Source organism: Odontesthes bonariensis, chromosome 9, assembly GCF_027942865.1.
Source record: "Odontesthes bonariensis isolate fOdoBon6 chromosome 9, fOdoBon6.hap1, whole genome shotgun sequence".
In the NCBI taxonomy this organism is placed as follows: domain Eukaryota; kingdom Metazoa; phylum Chordata; class Actinopteri; order Atheriniformes; family Atherinopsidae; genus Odontesthes; species Odontesthes bonariensis.
This window is the reverse complement of record NC_134514.1, coordinates 29,576,235-29,600,895: the sequence shown is the minus strand read 5'-3', so window position 1 is coordinate 29,600,895 and position 24,661 is coordinate 29,576,235. Positions and strand designations below refer to the sequence as shown.

The 24,661-nt window shown below is 40.3% G+C and overlaps 1 protein-coding gene across 1 annotated transcript in view; it reads right to left on the bottom strand.

Moving 5' to 3' along the window:
* gjd1b (gap junction protein delta 1b) overlaps positions 1-17,864 on the bottom strand; it is a 29,862-nt gene extending 11,998 nt beyond the window's left edge. The window contains exon 1 of the mRNA XM_075473986.1: positions 16,973-17,864. Within this exon, the coding sequence (XP_075330101.1) occupies positions 16,973-17,043 (71 nt within the window). The 5' untranslated portion in view covers positions 17,044-17,864. The remainder of the gene's footprint in view (positions 1-16,972) is intronic.
* Positions 17,865-24,661: the final 6,797 nt, after the last annotated feature.

Below are 24,661 nucleotides of genomic sequence, written 5' to 3'. Positions count from 1 at the left end.
TGTTTACAAGGCAACTAGTGAGAAAGAGCTGAATAAAAGCAGCAGTAGTGGTGTGATGGGTGTTAAGTGTTGCTCGGTACATAGGGCTGGAGCTTAGTTTTAGGGTTTAATGAGGCAAAGCATATGTAAAAGGTACACACATTTACACTGTTCTTGTAAGGCATTTTGGAGTACTGTGTCTACTAAAGAAGTGAAATGCATGCTGTGAGGTAAAAAAAAAAGGGAGAAGGTGGTCATAGGGCAGGAAAATACTAAATTCATAGCTTGTAGATAAAGACAATGGAAAAAAAGTAGATGTGTAAGGTGTAATAATGAAGAGGAGGCAAAAGACAGGAAATAAATTACTCCGGGATCGATAAGGAGCATAGGACTGAAGAGTGAAAGATGTGGCAGTGGAGATTATAAAGTAAGTGGGAGAACGAAGAGTTGGGTGGAGGAAGAGCAGCTACACCACCCCACATCCCCCAACCCTGTTCCCTTCAATTCCCTCCACACAACTTTGCTCTGCTAGTTACCACGGCAACAGGCGAGGGGCAGAAAAGAGAAAGAGAGAGAGAGAGAAATCTGCTGACTAGCAGCTAAGTCAACTAAAGAGCGGCACGTTCCTGTTGGGAAGGGGAGCAGCCACGCTCTAACCACTCAAAGAGCTTAATGCTCTTTTATTTCAAAAGCCTAAAGAGTTCAGAAGAGTTGCAATGACAACAGCAAGCCGACCAGATGATGCTGTGGTGAAGTTGTTTATTTCAGTTTGGAAATCTATACATTCAGCACCCTCTACCCCCACCCTTAGAAACTATTTTAGAACATGATGTCAAATTCTAATTTGAGCAAAAAGAATAAAGAAATGTTGATTTCACGGGATGGAATCCCACAATCCAACAATAAGTTAAAAAGGCAGCAGCAAGCTTTGTATCTGCAGGCTCGAGGCCCTTTGCTGCTCTGTGTTGTGATGTAAAAAACCTGCTAATTCTTTTCAGAGCCTCACCTTTGGTCTCTGTCACTACTTGTTTCATCACAGACGAGCTGCTGCTTGTTTCTACCATTAATTAAATCTTCTTCATTTATGCCCCACGTTTTGTCTCTGCAATATTTATCAAAGGGCCCTCCATGTTACACCTTCTGTTACACAACCTCATGCCCCTGAAATGGCCTGATAATCACACAGTTACCATTTAATTCATAAGTATAAAACCATAGAGAGGAATTATTTTCTTGTATTACGTAATCATCACCATCATTTCACAAGGGGCCAGATCTCAGAAGGGCTGCTGAATTAAGTATCTGACTGCTGTATCTATGGGCTAGAGGGCAATTAACCTCTTCAGCAGACCGCGGGTTTAATTTGTGAAATAGTGTGCTGGATCCATGTTAGAAGTGTACATCTACATTCAGAAAATGATTTTAAAAAAAAGTTATCATCAGCTTTGTGCTGTAGAGTATGTAAAGTACTGTAGTTAATGCTAAGTATAAGTCTGCTAGATGGGTTAGGTGGCTAGACTTTGACTTTTTTGAAAATTGTCTTTCTTCTGGCACATTCCACATGGTATTCTCAGCGTTTGAAAATGATGTGATCTTTCACCTCAAAGAAAATCTTATAAACAAGAGGGAAAACAATAAAATGACACTGATTTTGCAAAATGCTAACTTGTAAGAGTAACCATCTTATCATATCCCTGGCTAATTAGCATGCAAGAGCTAGGGAATTATTGAATTGTTAAATTTAATAATTGCCTCACAGGGAGCATCCTAAAAAGTAACCACGCTACGCAATTATCAAAAAAAATGACTTTAAAGAATGATATCATGCAATACAATATAATACATCCAGTTAGACAAAGATTAACGAAGCTATGCCTTTGACAAAAAGTGCTAGAAGCCTTATTGTAAAATCTGTAATACTTTTTGATTCCCTTTAAAATGAAGAAATAACATCTTGCTTTTAATTTTCATTGCAATGCCTGATTATTTTAAATATTATTTTTCCTTATGCAGTATGTTTTGAAGAGGTAGCTTCTCAAATGAGTTGACTGATTCATTTGTCGATTCTCTATTTGATGCACACGAACCTGGTTTTAGGACATTAAAAACAAACTTTTCAAAAACTCTTTTTAGGGTGAAATTATGTAAAGAATCAGTTTGCAGTGTTGTTGCATCGTGTATATGGAGAAAACCAAGGACTTATGGCTTAAAATGTGCGCTGTTTTCTTTCCTGTTTACTTGAGGTATCTCCTTCTGTAGGGGGCTTTATGTGCTGTAAATTGTATGGAAAGAGCAGGTGAGAGCATTGATTTAGACTGTTCTTTACTTGAACTGAATGATTCTATGTCTGTTGTATAGTTGTATGAAATGTCCTTGGTTAAACTAACAATGAAACTTGTGTCTTTCTCTTATTGGGCTTTGGATTGGAAAAAAAATCATTTAAATTAGTAATTTTTTGGGCTCTTTTTATTATTTAGGTTGGAAGATGTGTGAGGCAACAAAGACTTAGTGGTGAGTAGCAATAGAAAATCGGCAAATGTTTTTTCAACTGAGTAAGCAGTGGTTTGCGAAAATCTATTCTTCATCATCTTATCTTGCCTCCTTATTCCTTATTTCAGTTTTTGTTTCACGGAGCTTTGATGTTTCTTTTTCTTATATGTGTATTAAGGGTGCCAGCTGTTACCCCAAATCAACACACCGACAGCACTGACATATCTAATCCTATCAGATGAAATATGGACTGACAGTTGTCATTCTCTCTCTGTCGCTCAATCTGTGTGTTCCTTTGCCAGGGTTTATCAATGGCTCGTGGTTCGGGGCAGGTCATCAGGCATAAAGCTGAATCCAAACTCACGCAGGAGTCCCCTGACACACATTCACACAAACACATGCACAAAGATCCAAAAGGGGTGTTTCTTTGCTTAAGGTCTGTAACAGAAGGGATGAGGGGACAACTCTCCTGTGGACAGACATTTATCCTTCCACCTTCAACTCTCACTTACAAAGACCTTCACTGTCATGCTCAAATACTGTGACCAACAAATATCATACCAGTGTGTGCACTGATTATTTTTTCCCACAGAATAAGGACCCATCTCAATGCAGCTGTGCACAACAACAAACTTTATTCAGACACACTCCTGCAGCTCTTGTAAAGCGTCACAAAGCCAACACTGCTGAAACTGATTTCGGGAAGAGAGGAAGATGAATTTCCCACAGACTAACCAGTGAAAATGGTTTTACCATTGGGTTGTCAGGGGCCTTTAGTTGTTCAGTCTGTTGTCTTCACTCAGGCTCTGAGTTATATGCCTTTATTTACCTTTGCAGCTCCGTTGGATGGATAACAAGCAATATACTGTATTCAAAACACCTTGAATAAAACAATGCCAGGCAGAAACATACATGCAGCACTGTGACTAAGTCCATTTACCTGTTGCAGCCTTGAGGTACTTTTGAGACTGATACTTAAGTAGACATATTGTTTCTTTTAGATGATGAATATTTCCTAAAGTATGGGGTCTGAATTTGTCTTCCACCAATAAGTATATGTGTAAAGACTTCAACTTTACACACATTCTGTAAGCAGTCAAGAGATGCCATCATGAGAGATGTTGTGCATAAATCATTGTGGGGATACAAAAATACCATTTACCATTATATCAACAGTTTTTCAACATACATGATGAGGCCATGTATATGGTGCTTACGAGTAAAAACATGCAACTATTCTTTCTATTCATTAGCTTTATGTACTGCATATTTCTGTCGCTACATTAAAGTCATTTGTGATCTCTACCAAGATATATATTATTTTAGTGTCTATAGTCTTGGTTCTGTGAGCAGCACAACAACAAAAATCTATCATGTTTCTAATACTGTTTTAATTTGCATTCTAACACTCCATCACAGACACACTAGGATAGCATTATTTAAGTGCTGTTTATTTCTAAATATATAGCAGTGCACATGCACATGGGTGACTGTATTTTTTGCGTGTAGTTGTACCAATCAGTATGTCAAATCTATTAGAAAATATTTTCAAATGGTCATCAACTTATTATTTATAGTCTTTATTTTTCATTTGACTTCAAAGAAACAGATTGAGTCACTTTCCTACCCAAGCACAGGTACATGTGCACGGGGGTCTCCATGACGATAAAAAACCATGGCAGTTACCTTGGCAACATATTAAGTGAATAAGTAGGAGTTCAGAAAGAGACCATGAAATTTAAAATAGACTTTATAAAATCTAGTTTGAGTGATGGTTCCCTATGTATATATGTATAAAAATTAATAACAAAGGAGATCGCCATGGCAACAGACCAGCCTTCATGAGAACTGGCTTTTGGGGTGGATTATATGGTCTGATTGATGGAGGGTTGAGGCATAAGCAGGAGTAAGAGCAGCAGGAGAGAGGAAGAAAGAGAAAGTATGAGCAGAAAAGGTGGGAGAGAGGGATGGGTGTGTGGGGGGTGGGGCAACGGAGGAAAATACGGAGAAAGAGAGAGAAATGATGGCTGTAATCCGGATTAAATCAGTGGGTTTTGGACAATCCCTAGCTTGGGCCATCACATCAATGCCAACTCCCCACCCATCCCAGCTTTCCCGTGCCAAGCTCCAAGCCCAATCAGCTGCTCTGGCACATGGAGGGAGCCTCCATGGCACATAAGCCACACAGGGAACATCCCAAAAGCACTCAGCTGACAGAAAATATTCTTGTCTCTTATGCTTACATCTACCCTTGATAAATAATGGTTCACACTTATCATCATTGTTCCAGTGGAAATAGCTAAGAAATCTGAATGACTTGAAAAAGATGTCTTTTAAATTTGACATGACCAAATCTAAAGTTCACAGTGGGTATCTCCTTTCCACCTTGACTCAATTTACACTCTGAATTTCAAGCTTTCAAAAAGGACTCTCGCAACATCTCATTTTCTATTATATCTGTTGTTGAATTATATATATATATAATGTATATAATATATTGATGCAAAAAATAAAAACTTTGTGCGTCTAAGAAGGAATACTGGGTTCAGTCTGAGGCAGTGAAGACACATGTATTTAATGTGTATTTAATGTGTTTTTGTTACCATGCCTAAACAAATGTATGATCAAAGGATTTTATGACAGTGTTCGGGCATTTTTTTAGATGACTGATGCTCATCAGTAAGCCCACTCAGTTCCTGAACTTGTGTCTATCAATTGAAAAATGAACAGGAAGTCTTTAAAAAGCTTGCTAAATAGAACATCTGGAATTCTATGACAGCTCGGCATCTGCTGGGGAAATCATGTAATATCATAGAAAGCTTAATAATATCTATTTAGCGGATGTTCTGATGCTGCTGTTTGTGCCAACTGATCTGAGTTCACGTTTTAGGCAGCCCAAACATTAACCTAACGACCCAGATGGTTTGTTACACAGAACCATCTGGAGAGCCCTTGATGGGAGCAGTTTTGGACAGGGCATACACTTTTTAAAAAAAAGGTACTTGGCAAGTGATTGGATTCACCATCTGTCCATCTCTGCTAGCTTCAACCAATCAGATCAACAGAGGGGAGACGGTTGCACTTAAATTTCAGAAGGTATATCAAACCAACGGCGCCGGAAGGGGGGGACCAGAGGGCCATTGCCCACCCCCCCAAGCCCGGTTCCACCAGTCGCAGATCACCATATGCCATTAGGCCAGGACCTGACTGTACTGACAGGCTGTGACTCAGAGGCGTCTATCTCTCTGTGTCTCGCTCTCGCCCACACTAGAATATGAATAGCAGCGGCTGGCCAATAGAGGGCGCTAGGGCGCCGCCCTCCCAACAGAAAGCATTACAGTATTCATAAGGATTTGACAAAAATGTCAAAATTTCATTTCAAAATTACAAACTACTGTGTAAAATCTCTTATTCCTGCACGTCCACTGTCTGTATGTCTCAAATTCAGCTCTGGGGCGATGAAGAAATTGTCCCGAGGAGGTGGGGTTTTGTAGCAGATTAGCCAATAGCATAACTATATTGTCAAACTTCTGATACAAATTTATCCAATCAGCGCTGTCAAAAAAATTCCACGAAGGGTGACAATTTTATCGCCCCAAGCCTAAACTAAGGCGGTTAGACTGTCAACAGGCGCCATTTTTCTACATGACAGCAAGCAAAATGACAACCCCGATAAGACCGAGTCCAAACTACGTAAGATCTCTACTTCAAAACCCATTTGAGAGGAGAGCTTTGATGGAGAAGCTTCGGGTAAAAGAATTGGGCCCGGATCAACCTGACCTCGCTATCAAACAGCCGGTGAGCAAGAAGGGAAAGTGCTACGTGAGAGGCTTCTCTCCTAACTGGTGCACCATAAAGGCTTGGCTAGCTGGATGTAGCCATGCTAACGCTTTATTTTGTTTTTTACGAGTATGCTTTTTAAAACGACTGGGACAGATCCCGCCTGGACAGTTACAGGAGTAAGGGATATGAAACATCTTTCTGAGAAAATAAAGAAACACAAGAACACCAGAGCACGCATGGTTAACTCCGCGAAGCTAGCCGTATTAGGACGGCAGAACATCGCTACGCAGCTGGATGACGGTCACAGGCTGGCGGTGAGGAAGCACAATGAGGAGGTCGATAAAAATCAAATAGTCAAATATCAAACCTATAGTATAAACTTGAAGTCTGTTGAGAACCCACATTTACTGTGAAAGCGTTGAGCCATGGGTTTTTATAAGAAGTTCTACCTCTGCCATCTCCACAATCTAATATGATGTGAATGAAGCCTCACATTCCATAAAAGGTCACACAGATGCCTATTGGGAGATATACCTTTTATAGCAAATAGCAGCCAGCACTCCTGTCTTTCTCCAGGTTGTGAAGTCTAAATTTATCCTTTTTACACAGTGCTGTCTACCAAGTGCTTCTTTTTATAACTGGCTGCGAGAGTGGTGTGAACGCAGCATATTGCCGAGAGTCAAGTGCTCTCCCTGAGGCTTGGCTGCTTGATTGAAGAATCTGCAAAAAAGGGAATAGTGTGTGGTGAGGTGTGAATGCATTGTCACACTCTTTTGTGGTTGCTCATATGATCTGCTGCAAACATGAGGACGGTGACAGTTTTGGCAAAATGCATGTGTGTGCGTAAGAGAGCGAGTCTATGTGCACGTTCCTGCCCCTGAGATGTGTGTAAATATAGTAACCGTGCTGCACGTATGCTTACGCACATGTTTGTATATTTGGATGACCATCTGGTTCAGAGAGTGCGCTCGTGTGAGCAAGGGTGCGTTTATGTGAGAAAGCAGTGAATCAGATGGCTTCATACAGCATTTTGGAGTGGGTGGAGACAGCGTGTGTCTGGTGTGCACGCCTTGTTTGTTATTCATCTTGGGTCAATCACATTGTATAGAACCAGAGACAAAGTGATTCTTACACTCTCACCTTGTTCATTAGAGACCTCAGTTAAGAAGGAGGGATGGGAGTTGGGTGGGCGGGGGAACAGAATAAATCAGTGGCTGAGGAGCATTCTTTTTATCTACAAAGAGAGAGATGGGGGGGGGGGGGGGGGGGGGGTTGATGATGATGTGTGGAGGCAGTATAATTAAAAACAAAAGAGGCGTACGTGGTTTTGTGAAAAGGAGCAGTTTTATCTGCAGTTACACCAGCAGACAAACATCATGATCAATCAAACAAAACGAGAGCCTCAGCTTTATTATGCCGGAACAGAAATGCTGCAAGTCGTGTGTAATAAAAGCAGGTTGTCTAAATAAAACTCACAGCCACAACCGCACACAAATAGACCCAACTGAGAAGACTTCAAAGGTCGCAGCTTTGCTTTGTGCCAAATAAAGATCAAAGTTGGCTATTTCTTTTTAATTCAGACCTCATATTTTATGCAACTTCTTTATCTTACACTTTTATTTTTGTGAGGACTAAAGTCAGTTCAGCAATACTTTTCATCTATTTCTTTATCAGTAAACTATTGCCTCACTGTATTTTGTGACATTTTGCACATAATGCTAGTGCATTTGTACACTTAGATAATTCTGCCATGGTCCTACGGGAGTCTTTGTTCCTGTGTTATCTAATGTTGAAATATTTTGATAGATGTACACGAGCAGGGCTGTGACCTAAGACAATGGGCCTCATGCAAGAACATTTTCGTATTTTTATTCAAAATTTCTCTTTCTTTTTTCGTAGGAAGGTCTCGTACGAACACGCCACGTCAGATTAAAAAAAAAAGCTCTTAACTTCGGAAAAAGTGTGTAAATGACCTGTGTAAATGATGAATGTCACCCGTGCGTATTTAAGTTCATGTGCACAAGGATAGAACATTTGCATACTCCACACCCAAAATAAAACCATATAAGGCTACGCTTCCTCTCTGCTGTGCCAGGAAGTCCTGAGTCATGAGAATGGTATCAAGGCTCGTGTATACTTCGCAGCAGTGTGTCGCAGTGAGCTTGTCGCAGACACGACGCAGTTATTTTTGATTTATGCCTACTTTTGAAGCGCTGTCTGCGCTATGTTAATCCCACGCCACAACGCAAGAGGGACAATCACGAACAAGCTAGGATTGTGGGTGTTACGGTTACGGAGGTCATTCAACAACAATGGCGACTGGACGAATGCGCACTTTGATTGAGATGCAGCTGATCGATCTAGAAATAGAAGAAATATTGCTACTACTGGAGCTGGCAGAGAGGTGAAAGAATCGTCACGGTTAGCATGGTTAGCGTCACCATTAGCCGGTTAGCAAACCGGAAATACGCATAGTGTAGAGCGGAGTTGACCAATCAGAGGCCTCCTTTCTCTCCCCCCCTGCGACGATATCTGCGACACTGTCTGCGGTGAGTTACAATTTTGAGGAGGTGCACCAGAGTGTCTGCGTAGGGTCTGCGTAGGGGGCGGGGGCATGTCTGCATTAACTGCGACACATACGCAGACGACCTGGTTTCCGACCATAAATCAGGCTTCAAGGCGCAAAAAGAACAACTTTACGGGCTCTGAGATTGAAGTTCTGCTTTCAGAGATCCAAAAAAGTCAAATCTGTCATTTTTAGCAGTGTCAGCAGTGGAATTACGCGACCTGCTAAAGCGAAGAAATGAGAAGAAATTACAGGTGCTGTTAATTCCGTGTCACTTGTAGTTCATAATGTCACCAAATTAAAGAAGAAATGGTTTGATTTGAAAATGGCTTAAAAAAAATGTCTCCTCATGGGCAATTTAAGTTAAACAGAATAATGTCAGCATCATTATGGGGTATAATGTATATATTTATTTATGTTTGCTTCAAAGTAATTAAATATATTCGTACCTGAAAGAAAAAATTGTTGAATGCGCAAATTCTCTTAAATCACTCGTACGCACGACTTAAGAACAAATCTATTCGTACGAATGGTTGTTGCATGAGGCCCGATGTTTTAATATATCAGAATGACAAAGGTCACTCTGAATAAAAACCTCTGTGCAGTACCCAAACTCCATTCAAAGTATGAAAAATATTCAGATTTTCTGATGAGCCGATAACTTAACTATTTCGATCGCGCTACAAGCGCAATATCTGGTGAACACTGGGAGCTGCTTTTCATCAAGATAAGGCCTGCCTAAACTGAAGCATGGTGGTGGTATCAAGTTTCTATCCCTGAACTGCAATGTAAAATCTAAGACTTGAACTCTTTATAACATCTATGAGGACCTCCCACAAACTTAAACATATAATGAGTGCTAAAGGGTCTCTCGCAAAGCAATAAATTAAGGTAGTTTTTTCGTTTTTGTACTTTTTTGAGTATTATGGGTAATTGCGTGTAGACACTGATAGGAAATTGTAGGAAGATTATTAACATTCTCTCAAATTTAAACTTCAATTTTTCATTACCAGTTTGAGTAAAGAAGAATCTAAAGCAATTATACTGATAATACACAATGTGTAAGCAAAAAACACTTTATATAACTGGAAATGTGTGGTTAAAAATTGTGGACATGCCGTGTTGTTTACATCTATCCTCGAGGTTTACTTATTCATGCTTTCTGGTTTCTACATATGCTATTTTTGTTGGTTAAACTGTTAGTTTAGTAGGTTAAATAAGACAAATTAGAATAGCAAGCAAGAATTTTTTGAAGTGACTTTAATACCCTCTCCGGGTACTCCGGCTTCCTCCCACTGTCCAAACACATGCATGTTAGGTTAATTGGTGTCTCTAAAATTGTCCTTAGGAGTGAGTGTGAGCGTGTATGGTTGTTTGTCTCGTTTGTCTCTGTGTGGCCCTGTGATGGACTGGCGGCCTGTCCAGGGTGTACCCTGCCTTGACCGCAGGGATAGGCTCCAACCTCCCCGCGACCCGACCGACGGATTCAGCGGTACAGCAAATGGATGGATGGATGGACGGACTTTAAAACCCCAAAACCAAGAGATCTACTCTGACCATAGTTTGGCTCTGGGAAAAGCTCACCAACGAGTATTTTAAATGATTCAATATCATGATAAAAAGTGTATATCATGCCAATAGGAATGAAGATTCAACATACAATGCAGAATGTCAGGTGATTCTCACTGCTTTGATGTAAATTGTAATTGCAAGATTGACGGGACATCCTCTTAAACCTGATTCAGCTCTCAGCTGCACTAAGTGGCAAGTGACAAACGGCGTGTGATCGCTCTGATGGATTCGTAATCGCAAGCAAGAGTTTGCTTTTCGCAAGATGATTTCCATTTTGCAGTTCTCAAGTGAAATGAAGGTAATGGCTGCCTGGAAGACGGTTAATATGTATCGGTCTAAAATGCTATGAACTAATGGGGAGATTCAGTAACACCTGGGTAAAATGGCTTTCCAGTTATTTGAACCATTTTTTTTTTCCTTTTTTAACAGCAATCACTCTAAGGTATCACAGTTAATGTGTCAATACTTTAAAAAGAGAGGATACTTAATGAAGGCGACTTCATAAAGGACTGCTGGGGAGGGGGCTGTTTTTGCAGGGATGCTGTCCTACATTTGTTTGTGAGGTAATGTCCAGGTTAAACTCACCTCCCAGTTTTATTCTAACACTGACCTGCAGCGGGGTGCGAACACGAAACCTATAAGCCTTGCTGAGTCATCCTGCCAGAGACAGCTTCTCCCCGATGGCCTGAGGTGAAACCTGTTCGAACTTTGGCCTCTTCGCCTACTCTCACCTCACTTTCTCTATCCCCTCACCTGTGACCTCACCTGAGTTTTCTCCCCCAATGTGTACTTACATAGGTGCAAAAATTGATGCGAGGTTTGCATGAGCAGTCAGCTTAAGGATGACAGTTTATCTCCCAACACAATGTCTGATGAACACACACATACACATACATTAGGAGCTGTAATCCATCATCAGCTCTGACCTCAACATATGTGGACAGTGACGATGAAGAGAGGCCGAGTAAGCCACTGAGATACAGAGGCAGGATGGAGAGATAGTACATAAGAGGTGTCACATCAGAGTAAAAAAAACAGAGTTGCGTAATTATGTGCATTTACTCTCCCTTTTTCTTTTCCAGTCACAACCCTGCTTCTGTAACATTCAGTCATGAAAGGCTACAGAAAAGCCCTTTCCTGCTCATGGGGCTCATTTTCTGAATTTTTGTATCTCTAGTATCACAGCTATAGCAGGTCATTCTCACAAGGAATACTAACATCTGAACAATGAATAAAGTCCATCTTTTAACATTTAAGATAATCTAAGTTTTATCAGCAGGTAGTTGCCATTTTATAGTTTTAGATGGTGCAGGAGGAACACATGTCAACCTCCCATCAGGGATTCATAATCTCCCAGTGGAATATGTGAGGTCATCTTAATAACCACCCTCTTATAGCAGAGCTGAGAGGGCACTAACGTTACAGCTCCCATGTCTCAAGGGTCATTCCATATGGATGCAGGAACTGTGAAAGCAAAGATGGGGAGGGGTAGTGTGAATAACTGTTGGAAGTCTCTGAGACAGTGTCTTTTCAACAACCTCTCTGGGTATTCTGCTGCAAGCCAAGCAATCGGACAGCCTCTTTATTCTGTTCTGCAGTGTAGCAAACATGTGCTACAGAAGCTTAAGTCTGCACAAACACAATCACCCATCATACCCAAAATGGATTGTGAGTGCTCCACAGGGATTTTCTCCAAAAAAGCACGGAAGCGAAAGGTCATGCGGCGACAGGGCTGTAACCTGCGAGTTTCTGTTAACACAGTTCAACGGTAAATATCGTTTTTGGCTCGGTGTGTGCATCACACCGTGCAGAAATGGAGCACCTGGGATGCACAGATACATGAATGTGCATTTTGCTAGACGACTGAGCTGTCACATTAAACCTCTTTGGAAACATACCCACATACCACTGAAGAGCCTGCAGAGACACGCCGAGATATAAGGAAACCTTTCACTATTTGTTCTATTTTAGGCATTCTATTAACTGCTTCACATGAACTAAAGCTGCAAGGACTATTTTAAACGAACATCTGGTGCTCCTGAGCTGTTTTGAGGCTTCAGTGTGCATCAAAGTGCTTGTCAGACCACATAACAGCATCTGAAAGCCCTTACTGACGGTCTTAATTTTGGCAAGTGTGATGCAATAAATGCTCCAAATCATCTAAAGTGACACAGAAAGAAAAGACAAAAATGACATACAGATTACTTTCTAACCTGTTTTAAGTGTTACCCGTCAGAAAAGAAATTAATACTTCCCTCTTTAGCTTTTTGCTGTTTAATAGAAACATGTTTTTGATAGATGTTTGAAAAAGTGAGATATGTTTGAGGACTAAATGTGTTCACATCCCATGCCGAGCCCATTTGCGTGCACCCCTGTAATAGAGACAGGGATGTGTTTGTGTAATTTGTAGGCTTAACATTGCAGAGCTGAAGTGATTCTTCATGTCCGTTTTTTTTTCTGCCACAGGAGGAATCAATCCCCGACATCTTCCTACGTTTCTTATGTGTTTGCTGCAGAAGTTCAGCAGGGTCAAAAGGATCTGCCAAAATTAAGCATTGCCATAAAAGGCGGAGAAAAAGTTCTGATGGATTTCAAGAGTCTCACAGAATGTGATTAATAGCCAACAGAAAAAGGGACGTTTATGATCTGGTTTTTCATTGACTGCCATATCCTTGAACTAACTGTAACATGCAGAAATTTGTTTAACAGGTTTTTTTTTTGGTTTTTTTTAAAGGCTTATATAAAGGTTGTCTTATGAGGAGTTGTAATGATCCAGTTAATTGCTGCCTCTACTAAGCAGTGACAGCGATCGTGAAGACATTTATAACAGTCATCTAATTGTTCTGAGTGTTTAACCACTGGCCTTCTAACTGAGAAAGCTGTTGTGAGAATAAATACTTGAGCTGCTAATACTATTCAGGTTTATTTTAACTGGCAAAAAAAGTCAATGAGGTACTTACGGCTTTAATCTCACGCTTACCATTCAAGTCAGTGCGACCTCTGAGTTCATTTGTTTTGCATACAGACGGGTGTAAACACTGTTTCATTAAGTGCCCTTTCTTCTATCACGCTCTACTTTCTGCTCCATTATTGGAGATCAATATGAGAGAGAGGGATAATAGATATGCATGTTTAGTAGTTTCAGGCTGACCAATGGCAGCTCACAAATAAAAGCTGTCCTGTGGGAGAGAGACCACAGAGGCAGCATGAGTGATGTGTTGACAGTAGTTAGGTGCAGAGTTCTTCATCACAGTTTTTCCTCACAGGCTGTGTGTCACAATGGGCTCAGCAGTGCCAGAGCTAATCAGACAGTCCATCACCTTGCCCACTACTCATAATAGCTGGAATATATCACTACTAACACACAAGGATGGACGGGACTTCTATCTACCCATGTGATATGCTGAGAGCTCACGTTTTATACACAGTCAATCTGCGCATGCACACAAACACACACAAACTCTGACCGAAAAAGGGAATCTCACGAGCCTTCTGTAATCTAACACAAACGAGTGTTACATTCCCCCTAATGTGCTTGTGACTCATGTATGACAAATGACTCAAACATGCAGGCTGTTGAGTGGTGGGCTCACGAGAGCACACGCTGGCATCGCCTCAGGGACAGCAACCTGTCCATGGCCTCCAAACATCGGACGGTACCTTCATCGACCAATGAGAAGCGAGAAAGCTGCGGCAACAGGACCAATGGGTTTCAGGACTGAGGGAGTATTAACGTTTGTTTATGAAAATTCATGTCAGCAGTGATGGCCCAGATTAGACGGTTCAGAGCTGCAGAAAAGCCAGATGCACGGAAGGCATGTTACTGTGGAAACGTGCAGATTGTTACTATGATAACTGGTTCTCTGCATTTTTCACTGAGAGTGATAGGAGCTCATCAAATAACCAAATCTTTAGAAAATACATAAATACCACAAGTGACATGAACCATTTATCCATTCTTTTGACTGGACAAGTTGGTATAAATGTCCTTCAGGGTAACAGAAATAAACAGACGAGCTGGAGGTCGCTTGAGCTGTGAAGCCAATAGACATCCAAGATGTTACTTTTTCAGTATGGAGACCATAAAAATAATAACTTGGATGAAGTCAGTAGAAGTCTCATAAGGAAAGCAGAGCCTTTAAGTAATCTGGTTGAGGAAAAGTCAACATGTTCAGTTTACACCAGTGGAACTGAGACTGAAGGCTCATCGTTTTGCAAGTGTTCAAACTTAAACCGAAACTCTGGACCAAATATATGGAAGATTGAGAGCATGCCACAGTTAATTATCATCAATCTTATAGAGGGAATATGATTGTTCTTGTTTAATTTAGTAGCAAGCCATCCAGAAGTTCTTTATCCAGGTCATTCAAAACTACAAATTTAAGATCAAGGTGAGGTGGCACTTGAGTAAAACTACAACCTGGTTAGAGCTCCAAACAGTAGGCACATCAGGGGCTTTAAATCAATGTATTTTACCAAAAACAATTCATGTCGGGGTTTTCTTTAATACAATCTCAGTTTATTGCTAATTCTTTTTATCAAAAGTGATCAGACTGCCAGAATATGACCAGAAAATCCCCAAGATATACATTCAAAATGTAAAATAATATGTTTTTTTCCTTTTATGTAAATTATATGCATGTTTCATCGTTTGTCCCATAGATTAACTCGTTTACAATGAGCCTTTGCCATTCACTGTGATACACACTTTTGCTTCAGTATTGCTCACCACTGATGAAACAGGAACATAAACTGACCATCTTTTGAATGTCCAATTGCTTAGTTTGTTATAAAAATAGTTGAGAAGCCACTGTTGTCGTAACAACACATTTCTGTGTTTCTAGAACACGCAGGAAGAAGGCTCGAAAGAGGGCAAGGTCATGTCTCAGAATCAGCTAAATCTAGTTGACACTGTTTTCACTCCTTGGTTCAATTTTGCAAATGGAAATTGGAAAAACAGTCACTCAGCAAAAAAAACTTTTATATGATACTGTTGAACTTCTTGCAATTCACTGGCTTGTGATACAATATGAAATATAAAATCTGCTGTTACGCACGAGACACAAAAAATCATTTGTGGCTGCAGGTAAGCCTGTGTGGGAATACAGAGTTGGCGAGTTACTTTGGTCATGTGAACATATCAACCGTCTGGGCGACAGATGTAATCTGTGTAAAATGATTTTGCTTGGGTCGTGACATGCAGCAGGATCTTATGACAGACAGCCCTCTTGGCTTCCTGCCCACACAGACTGAGATATGTGTCTGTTTACTCGTCTGTGTGGATAATGTCCTCAACATATCATATTCTGATTCTTCTATCCGCTGTCTCTTCTCTTTCTTGCTCTCGCTGAAACCCTGCAACCAGTATGACTAGCCAGGTTGATGAGCAACAGTGAACTTCTAATGTGTCATGAACGAATGGAAACAAACGCTGACCAATCATTTATGGTCACAGCAAAGAAAAACGCTCTCCAAATCGCTTTAACCTCTTCTACCGCCGGAGCCCCCGGGACCGGGGGCAGGATGGAAAAATCCTGTTTGATTCAGCTCTGATGAAGTCTCTCAAGTGTTAGCTCTATTTTGATACCAAGATGGTTTACACAGTTTGTCATTTCAGAGAAATACTTCATTCATTTTGGGCATGTCGATTTCGAGCAGCAACCACAGAAAGACTGAACCTGAACAGGTTTAGTTTACAACTTCACTGAACAAAATTCACACTTTATCATCAGAAGATGGAGCCTATCCCAGCTGTCATTGGGCGGTAGCTCGTGTACACCCTGGACAGGTCGCCAGGCCATCACGGGACCACACAGAGACAAACGAGACACACAACCATCCATGCTCACACTCACTCTTAGGCACAATTTAGAGTCACCAGTTCACCTAACATGCAGGTTTTTGGACAGTGGGAGGAAAACATTCATGAATATTTGCTTAATCTGCAGCTGACAACCACAAGTTTTACTAAATAAAATACAACACATCCCTGTGAGTAGGAGAATGGATAAATCATAACTACCGTGATTGTGCGCTGAATCTTTTCTTTTTTTTTAAGTTGGGAAAATTATTTCATGAGTCAAATTGGGAGGGGATGATGTATACTGTGGTAAGCTGTGAAATGAGGCACACTTAACGTGGTGGCTTTCTGAAGTGCCTTGGCGTAAAATCAGGAAGAAGAAAGAGGAAGAGATAAAACATCTGTACGGGAAGGCAGCAGAAAGCTGTTAAATGTAGGCAGGATGGACTTCTCAGGGGAGACGTCTTCACTCTGCTCCGGATCCCCTGATATTCAAAGCCTCTGTGCGGACTAATGCTGTCTCGGCCGGCTGCATAACCCTCCCATCATGTCACTCAGAGGGATTAAAAGAGCTAAAGCCTCCCCTCACTCCACAATCAGCCGCTCAGAACCAGGAATCATTAAGTGGCAGCAGAGAGGGATTCACACACACATGCATGTTACAGTCATTGTATTTGAAATACTGTGTACACATAGACACACTGCAGGAACATTCATAGCTGAAGACAATTAAAACATCATTTTGAAGACCACAATAACACCTTCCACTGCCAACCACTCACCTTCCTATCATAGTAGAGTGCTGCTGCACGGCGGCCTCCAGGAGGCGTTCGAGGATGGTCCATTCTCCCATGGTTGGAGTGAGGACGCATCCACTGGGCACAGGAAATCAGAACTGACCCCACAGTGGGCTTTCCAGTCAGCTGGAGTCTTCAAGTCCACTTGTTGTGTTGGTTTGAGGTAGAAAGTGGCTTCAGGTGGCTATCGCTGTGTTTGGAACCCTGCAGAAGCTCTGTGTCACTTCACAGTGGTCTTTCTCTGTCTTTTTTAAGGTGCTGGAACAAAGCGCACCGCAGTGTTCCACGCTACAACTCTGTGATGGTTAGACAGTGCTTACTGCACAAACAGCCTCTGGTGTCAGTATACCTCTCTGTCCATGTACTTCCACACGTGAGCGTGCCTTCCCACTTTCTTCTCTATTTTCCTCCTCTGGCTGCTCCTGACCCTGTTTAAACCTCAAGCAGCCGGGCTGTCATATGTTCTTACACACACCTGATCTAACACAAGCTCTCATCTACTTCAGCTGAGTTTCAAGGAGCAGCCACAGTTTGTGCAAATGCACATCCATCACTTGCCGCTGACACTCCGTGGTTACACACTCATTCTTTTTCCTCTCTTCTTAATTTCTTTGGTTCCTCCCTGTTGCTCCTTCCTTCGCTCCTGGTTTGCTTCAGACAGAGCAGGACTAAAGCCTCGTACTTCTTCTGTCTCCTTCCTTGTGCTGTGAGACTTGAAGGTTTCTCCAGCTCTAACTGCCTCTCCCTCTGTCCCTGTGGTTGTCTCAGCGTGCTTTATGAGCGGTGGCGCTCCTTTCTTCCCTTCCCTTCATCTTGTTTTTTTTCCCGCTTCCCCTCTTGGTTTCTCTCTGTTTGCCTTCACCTGCTGCCGTCTCCCCCTTCCTCTCTGAGCCAGTGGGCAGCCAGACCGAGCGTGTGTCTAGAGGATTAGAGAGGAATCATCTCTCTGCTCCTCCCCCCTTTCGCTCCTCTCACTCACTCTCCATCACCATGTTTATCGTCCCTCCTCCTCCTCCTTCTCCCTATTCTCTTCATCTATGACTGTTCTTATGCCACAAAAATAAAAACATTTTCCACTTTTCGCTCAGGCAACACAACGATTTTCTCCTGTTTTTTTTTTTTGTAATCTTCTGTGCATTCCTTAAACCTGCTGTAACTACAAGGATGATCGTTGCTGCTTACACATACACTCTCATTCAGATAGAGATGTTGGAGGCTGTGCAATGCTGAGGCTATACAAGGATAGTGAGCTTACACAGGGGAGTGTGTGACAAGCCAGAGCGTGATGCAATCAGTGTGTGCAGGCGACGCAAACAGAATTAGTGGCAGTCATTAAAATTTAGAGCAGTTTACTCAGAGGATGCTCCGTATCAGTCAGTTAAGCATACAGTCAAACATGCAAGAGGGTCATGCATGACCAAACATTCAGGTGTTTTCATTATCAATAAATCTCACAATAGTGATGATGACCAGTGATCTGGTCAACAAAATGTCAAGAAACGCTGAGCCCGTATTCTTTGAAGTCACTACTGCAACTTAGAACTTTACAGCCATGCCCTTGGCTTTTCTCAGGATATTCAAACCTTTAGTAGATTTTACAATATGAATATTGTAGAATTGCACAAATCTAATACAAAGATTCAAACATAGTGCAAATTCATCATTTGCTTGTTATGATTTTTCCAAGACAGTGACATTTTTTCTATTTATATTAACAATATTTATTTGCCTTGGCTATTGAACCGCTGGCACAGAAAATCCGTGAATGTGAGGAAATAACCGGTATATATGTAGATAGGGAGTGCTACAAGCTAAGTCTGTTTGCGGATGATCTTATGCTTTACCTAACCAATACTAGTAAATCAATCCCGGCATTGATGGGGGTAATAGAGAGCTTCTCCAGAATATCAGGATATAAAATAAATATGGATAAAACAGAAGTAATGCCAATAATAGGATGCCGGCAAAATAAAGATGAACTAATATAATTTAAGTGTCAGAGGGATAAGATTAAGTATCTAGGATGCCATATCAGTAAAGACAAAAAGACATTATATCAAAATAATTACTCAACTTTACTTGTGGAACTAAAAGCTGGTTTAGGCCAGTGGCAGGACCTCCCGATTAACATCATTGGTAGAATTAATTTGGTAAAAATGATTTGGCTGCCCAAATTTCTGCTTGTTTTCCAGGTAATACCAGTTATACCCCCAAAAACCTTTTTTAAAACTGTTGAAAGACTTATTAGTTCATTCATTTGGTCAAATAAGACTCCCAGACTGAGTAGGATGCTCCTTCAGAATAAAAGAAGCGAAGGAGGACTTCAATTACCAAACTTTGAGATGTATTACTATGCCGCACAATCGTTCTATTTTGATAAAATAATAAACAGAACAGAGGAAGAGTCATGGGTCAAGATAGAGGACTTTCAACTTGGATTAGATAATTTGTTTGTAGCTATGTTTACAAGACGAAAAATAAAAGGCGGTTTTGTAATTAACAGCACACTGAAGGCATGGCAAAAAATAAAGAGCATATTACATACAGAGATTGGACTGCCAGGGACTGTAGGCCTATGGAACGATTCTGCAATTACTATACAGAATAAAAAACTTAATTGGGGTAGTTGGAAGGATAAAGGAATATTAACAGTGTCGGATATATGTGAAGAGAGTAAAATATTGTCCTTTGACCAACTTAAACAAAAATTTAACTTAACAAATACTGAATTCTTGAAATATTCACAATTAAGAAGTTGGTTACAAGATACAATTTTGTTACAGGGATGCATAGAATCACCTGCAGTTAAATGGATATTAAAAACCGGTGAAAAAGGGAAACTGATAGGAACTTTATATAACGGTCTGATTGATGAACTAGCTGGCAGGTATTCATTACACAAAATATATCAGAACTGGAATAATGACCTTGGGATCACTGACTCAAAGGTAAAATGGAAGGAGTGTTTACAAGTAACACATAGTATCACTACTAATGAAAATCTACGCCTCATTCAATACAAACTAATGACAAGAATATACTATACGAGATCTAAGGTGCACAAATTTGATTCCTCCTCTTCTGCTCTTTGTATAAAATGCCTTACAGAGGAAGATACATTAATACATGCCTTTTGGGAATGTCCAGCAATTAACCAGGTTTGGATGGAGATAGAAAAATTGATTGATACGGTGTGCATAGTTACAATTAATCTCACACCTCAGTTATGCATCCTTCTGAAGCAGACTGAAGGTGAAGGACGCCAACAGACTGAACAAACTCATCCGCAAAGCCAGCCACGTTGTCGGAGAGGAGCTGGACTCTCTGACAGAAGTGTCAGAAGGAAGGATGCTGTCCAGGATCAAATCCATGCTGGACAATCCTGCACATCCTCTTCATAATGTGTTGGTCAGCCACAGAAGCACCTTCAGCCAGAGACTGATTGCACCACGCTGCACCACTGAGCGCCACAGGAAGTCATTCCTGCCTGTGGCCATCAAACTGTATAATTCCAGTCTCTGACATCACTTCACCATGTGCAATAACCCGGTCATAACAATAATAATTAGCTACTGAGTAGCATTGTAAATACTGTTTATTGTTTATTCTATTTTTGTACATATCAATATTTTTATTCTTATTTTATTTTTATTTTATTTTTATTTATTTATTTTTTTTCCCTATCTTATTCTTATTAATCTTCATTTTCCTGTAAATAAGAGCACTGCAACAAAAGAATTTCCCGCAAGGGATTAATAAAGTTATTCTGATTCTGATTCTGATTCACAATACAGAACAGGTAAGATACCCATTAGGTTGGCAGATATGTTTTTGTTCCCTGATTTATAAAAAACTTATTTTAAAACATTGGAAGAACCCTGTAGCAGCTTCACTTTATGAATGGAAGCGTCTGTTGAAACATTATTTAAGTATTGAAGGAACCATGAAGAAAATAACAAAAAGCAACAGTTTAAAAAAGTGTGGAATTGCTTATATGATGCATTGTAATTTCAGTGGCAAGTAGTAAGGTAGTGTCTGGGAGCGTCTGAGTGGAAACCCTGAAGTGTGTGTGTGTGCGTGGGTGTGTGTGGGGGGGGGTGTCTGTGTCTGTGCTATGGGTGTGTGGGGTATTAGTGTGTATGTGGTGGGGATTGGGGGGGATTATGCATGGAGGTATGGATATTTGGGGTGACTGGGTGTGGATGGGGGGGGCACACGTGTGAGTGTGAGGGGAGGAACGGGTGGAGAGAAAAATGTTGTGATGTGGAGAAAGGAAGAAACTTGTTGTTGTTTTTTTGTTTGTTTTTTTTGTTCTCCAGTCTGTGTTGGAGTTTATTGTAATGCACTGGGCTTTGTTCAGACTGGACACATATCATGACAAAGTAAAAAATAAAATTGTATAAAAAAAATATATTAACAACATTTAATAAGTGTTGACTGCTATTGATATTTTTTTTTGTATTAAGGGTGAATAGTAAAGGGGAAACAAATATTTTACCTCCAGCACTAATGACAGCAACCCTTTAGTTTGTTTTGCCCCCCAAAAAACGAGCTAACATTCACTATAATATTATAAGTATTATTTACATTTTTATACAATGTATTATAAATTGAGAATTACAAAGACAGCAGATGCCCTCAGCTTCTAAAAGTAGATGAAAAGTTAAGATGTTTTTAACACTGTATACACTACCAAACGACACACTGTTGGCAGCTAGCTGGTGAAAACAGTGTAGCATTTAGCTGCTGAAACTAGTCGTCTCAATTGGTAAAACATTCCCCCCCTAAATTAATGTTAATTCAATTCAGTTGTAGGCCTATTCATATAGCACCAATTCAAAACTATATTGAAACCCAGGATTTTATACATTGAGATTCCTTATTGCTGTTAATGATGCTGTTTGTAAGTAAAAATGTGTAAATGCTTCCAAAAAAAAAAAGATCTACTACTGTAGGTTTTAATTAACTACTAACATACTAAACAATATTACAAGTATTTTTCTGCTGATAGTATTACCACTGACTGGTTTCAGTGCTGCTTCCATATGTGAATTTTAACTTAAATTGGTGAACTCTAGGATGTTTATTACCAATTATGCAATTATCCTGCAGCACAAAGCTCATTGTGTTCATGTGCCTCTGCGTGTGCCCATTACAGTACCTGTGGGTGAGGAGATAATAGAGGCATCTATTAGAGGCATAATAGATATCCATGCGAAAGCCTGTCATTTTTTAGAAAACATACTTGGGATCTCACATATATAGTAGCAATAGTTATACCCATTCACTATGCAGTGTAGCCGAATGTTTCAGTGACCTCCACCATCGCTCTCCAGCTCCTCAGACTGCAGGACTAGTAATCTATTCTGTAATGAGTGACTGCACACACATAATCCGTCCTACCCCATGTCAAGACAATCTGGCAATAACATGTCTCGCACGTGAGGAGAGGAAGGAAAAACAGGGGGAGAAAAAAAAAAAAAAAAACACAAACAACTTGGCTGCAATCCGTTTCTGGCACGAAGCACAAGATGGAACCAAGATGATTCTCTAACCCTCTGTCCTTGTAAGGTGATAGTGAGCTCTATAAGTATGATATTTGGTCTGTCGCTGGCTATACCACCCTGGTCAAGGCTGGAACATCTCAGCCACTTTTAAAGCACTTTCATGTGCTGTGTCCGATACACATATTTATGCTGCAAAAACTCAGCCCACTTAATACCAGTGATCCCCTGACTCCTCCATAAGGCCTCCATCAAAAAATAAATAAATAAATAAATAAAGTTTCAGTGCAATCTGATGGTTTCCTTAGCCGGGAAATTGTTTTTGAATTGTCTCTATATGAACGAATAGGATTATTTTATGAATAATTATGATTACAATTAATTGAATTCCAACTGGACTTTATTATTTAAGTGCCTTGAGATGACATTTGTTGTATTTGGCGCTATATAAATAAAAATTAATTGAATTGAATCAAATTCAAGGAGGTATATCTGTGGACGCCCAGGACTTCATGACTTGCTTACAATAAAACACCCCAACACAATAAGGGCCTGACAATAGACCCATAATGAAGACCTATAATTGTTCTTACCGTGCTACTTGCATGGACTCAACTTGGAGGGCGTTCCATATAAAGTGTAGTTCTGTTTCTATAGCTGTCATTTACAGATTGAAGCATGATACTGTTTGTAGGTCATGTTTTGTGTTGACTTCAGTAGAGAAAGTGACACACCTGTTTATGAACAACACCACAATGTCATGCTGTCTTTCATCAGCAGAGTTGTCCAGGTGATAAGGGTAGTTACCACATGAGGCAGGAGTATTAATCCAAAGAAACCCAGTGTAGAAGGAAAAAGTCAACCTTATGCTTAGAATGAGTTGAGAATTTAACTCGTGAACTCTTGAGTTCAGTCCTACTGTCATTAAACAAATGTGCAGCATTGAAACAACGTGGTAGCTTAATTTTACATGCAACTGTAGAATTTAGTTTAGTTCACATAACTTAGTTAATGCTATGCTATGTTCAGTTTGCTTCAATATTTCAGGGGATAAAATAGGGTTTAAATAAAACTATAGAAGGAAAATATTCAGAGATACTAATGATTATTTTAATGAATATCATTAGCCAACCGGGAAATGTACTTGCTTATCATTTCAGAACTCTGGTCACTTTATGATATGAATTATTAAATGTTAGATATGGTTAGGAGTAGCGTTAGCTTAAGTTTGTGGTAAAGGGTGTGTTGTGAAGGATAGCACCATAAAAACAGATTGCTTGTGGTCTTAAGTTCAGAATTGAGACAACTTGTGATTGTCTTTAAAAGGTAAGAGAGATTAACGTCACCCTCAGAACAAAGTGTAATCCTGGTTTAGGACCCTAAGTCCAAAATGTAGTGACATTCTCATTAGGTGATGTTGTACTCTGTGTGTTCAGTTCTTACTGGAGGAATTGAGACCACCAACTTGCCAATATGGTGAGCACATTAACCATGACACTATATCTGCTAAAGGTTGCTTCAACATTACAATTTCTAATATAATCAAATCCGACTCGAGCAGCTTGGTGACTTAAACGATTCACTTCAGCCTCACCTACAGCATGTGCTTAAATGCATTCTACAGTAAATCCTATAAGTAAAACATCCTGGATGAGGTTCCTTGGGGACAAACAGGCTTTATGAGTTAATTGATCATCAGGTAACTGATGTAGATACTCTGCTAAGACACCATAATGGGATGTGGTCCAGAATGTGCAGCGTACTTTGTCAAGTGACAAGAAACCAACTGATTTAGACAGCTTTGTGTGTGTGTGTGTGTGTGGGGGGGTCACTTTAAGACTGAGGGTAAAAGATTACAATTTCACACTGATTATTGGATAAGAAGCTTTGGCATAGCTCCAGGTATCGTGAGACCAGCGGGACATCGAAGGCAATTATGCTTTTAAGCCAGCAGGTTGGAATCAGTTATCGCATGCCAACTCCCTGAAGCCCGTCAGAAATTACCCAAAAAAATAAATAAATAAAAAATAAAAATTGTAATTTAGAAAATATTAAGATACTCAAAAGAAAATGTAACATTATTTCTTTCTAACTTTAAAAAAAAAAAATATATAGTTGTCATTTCTATGTCTTAGCAATCCCCCCCCCCAAAATCGATGCAGTTTTTCCC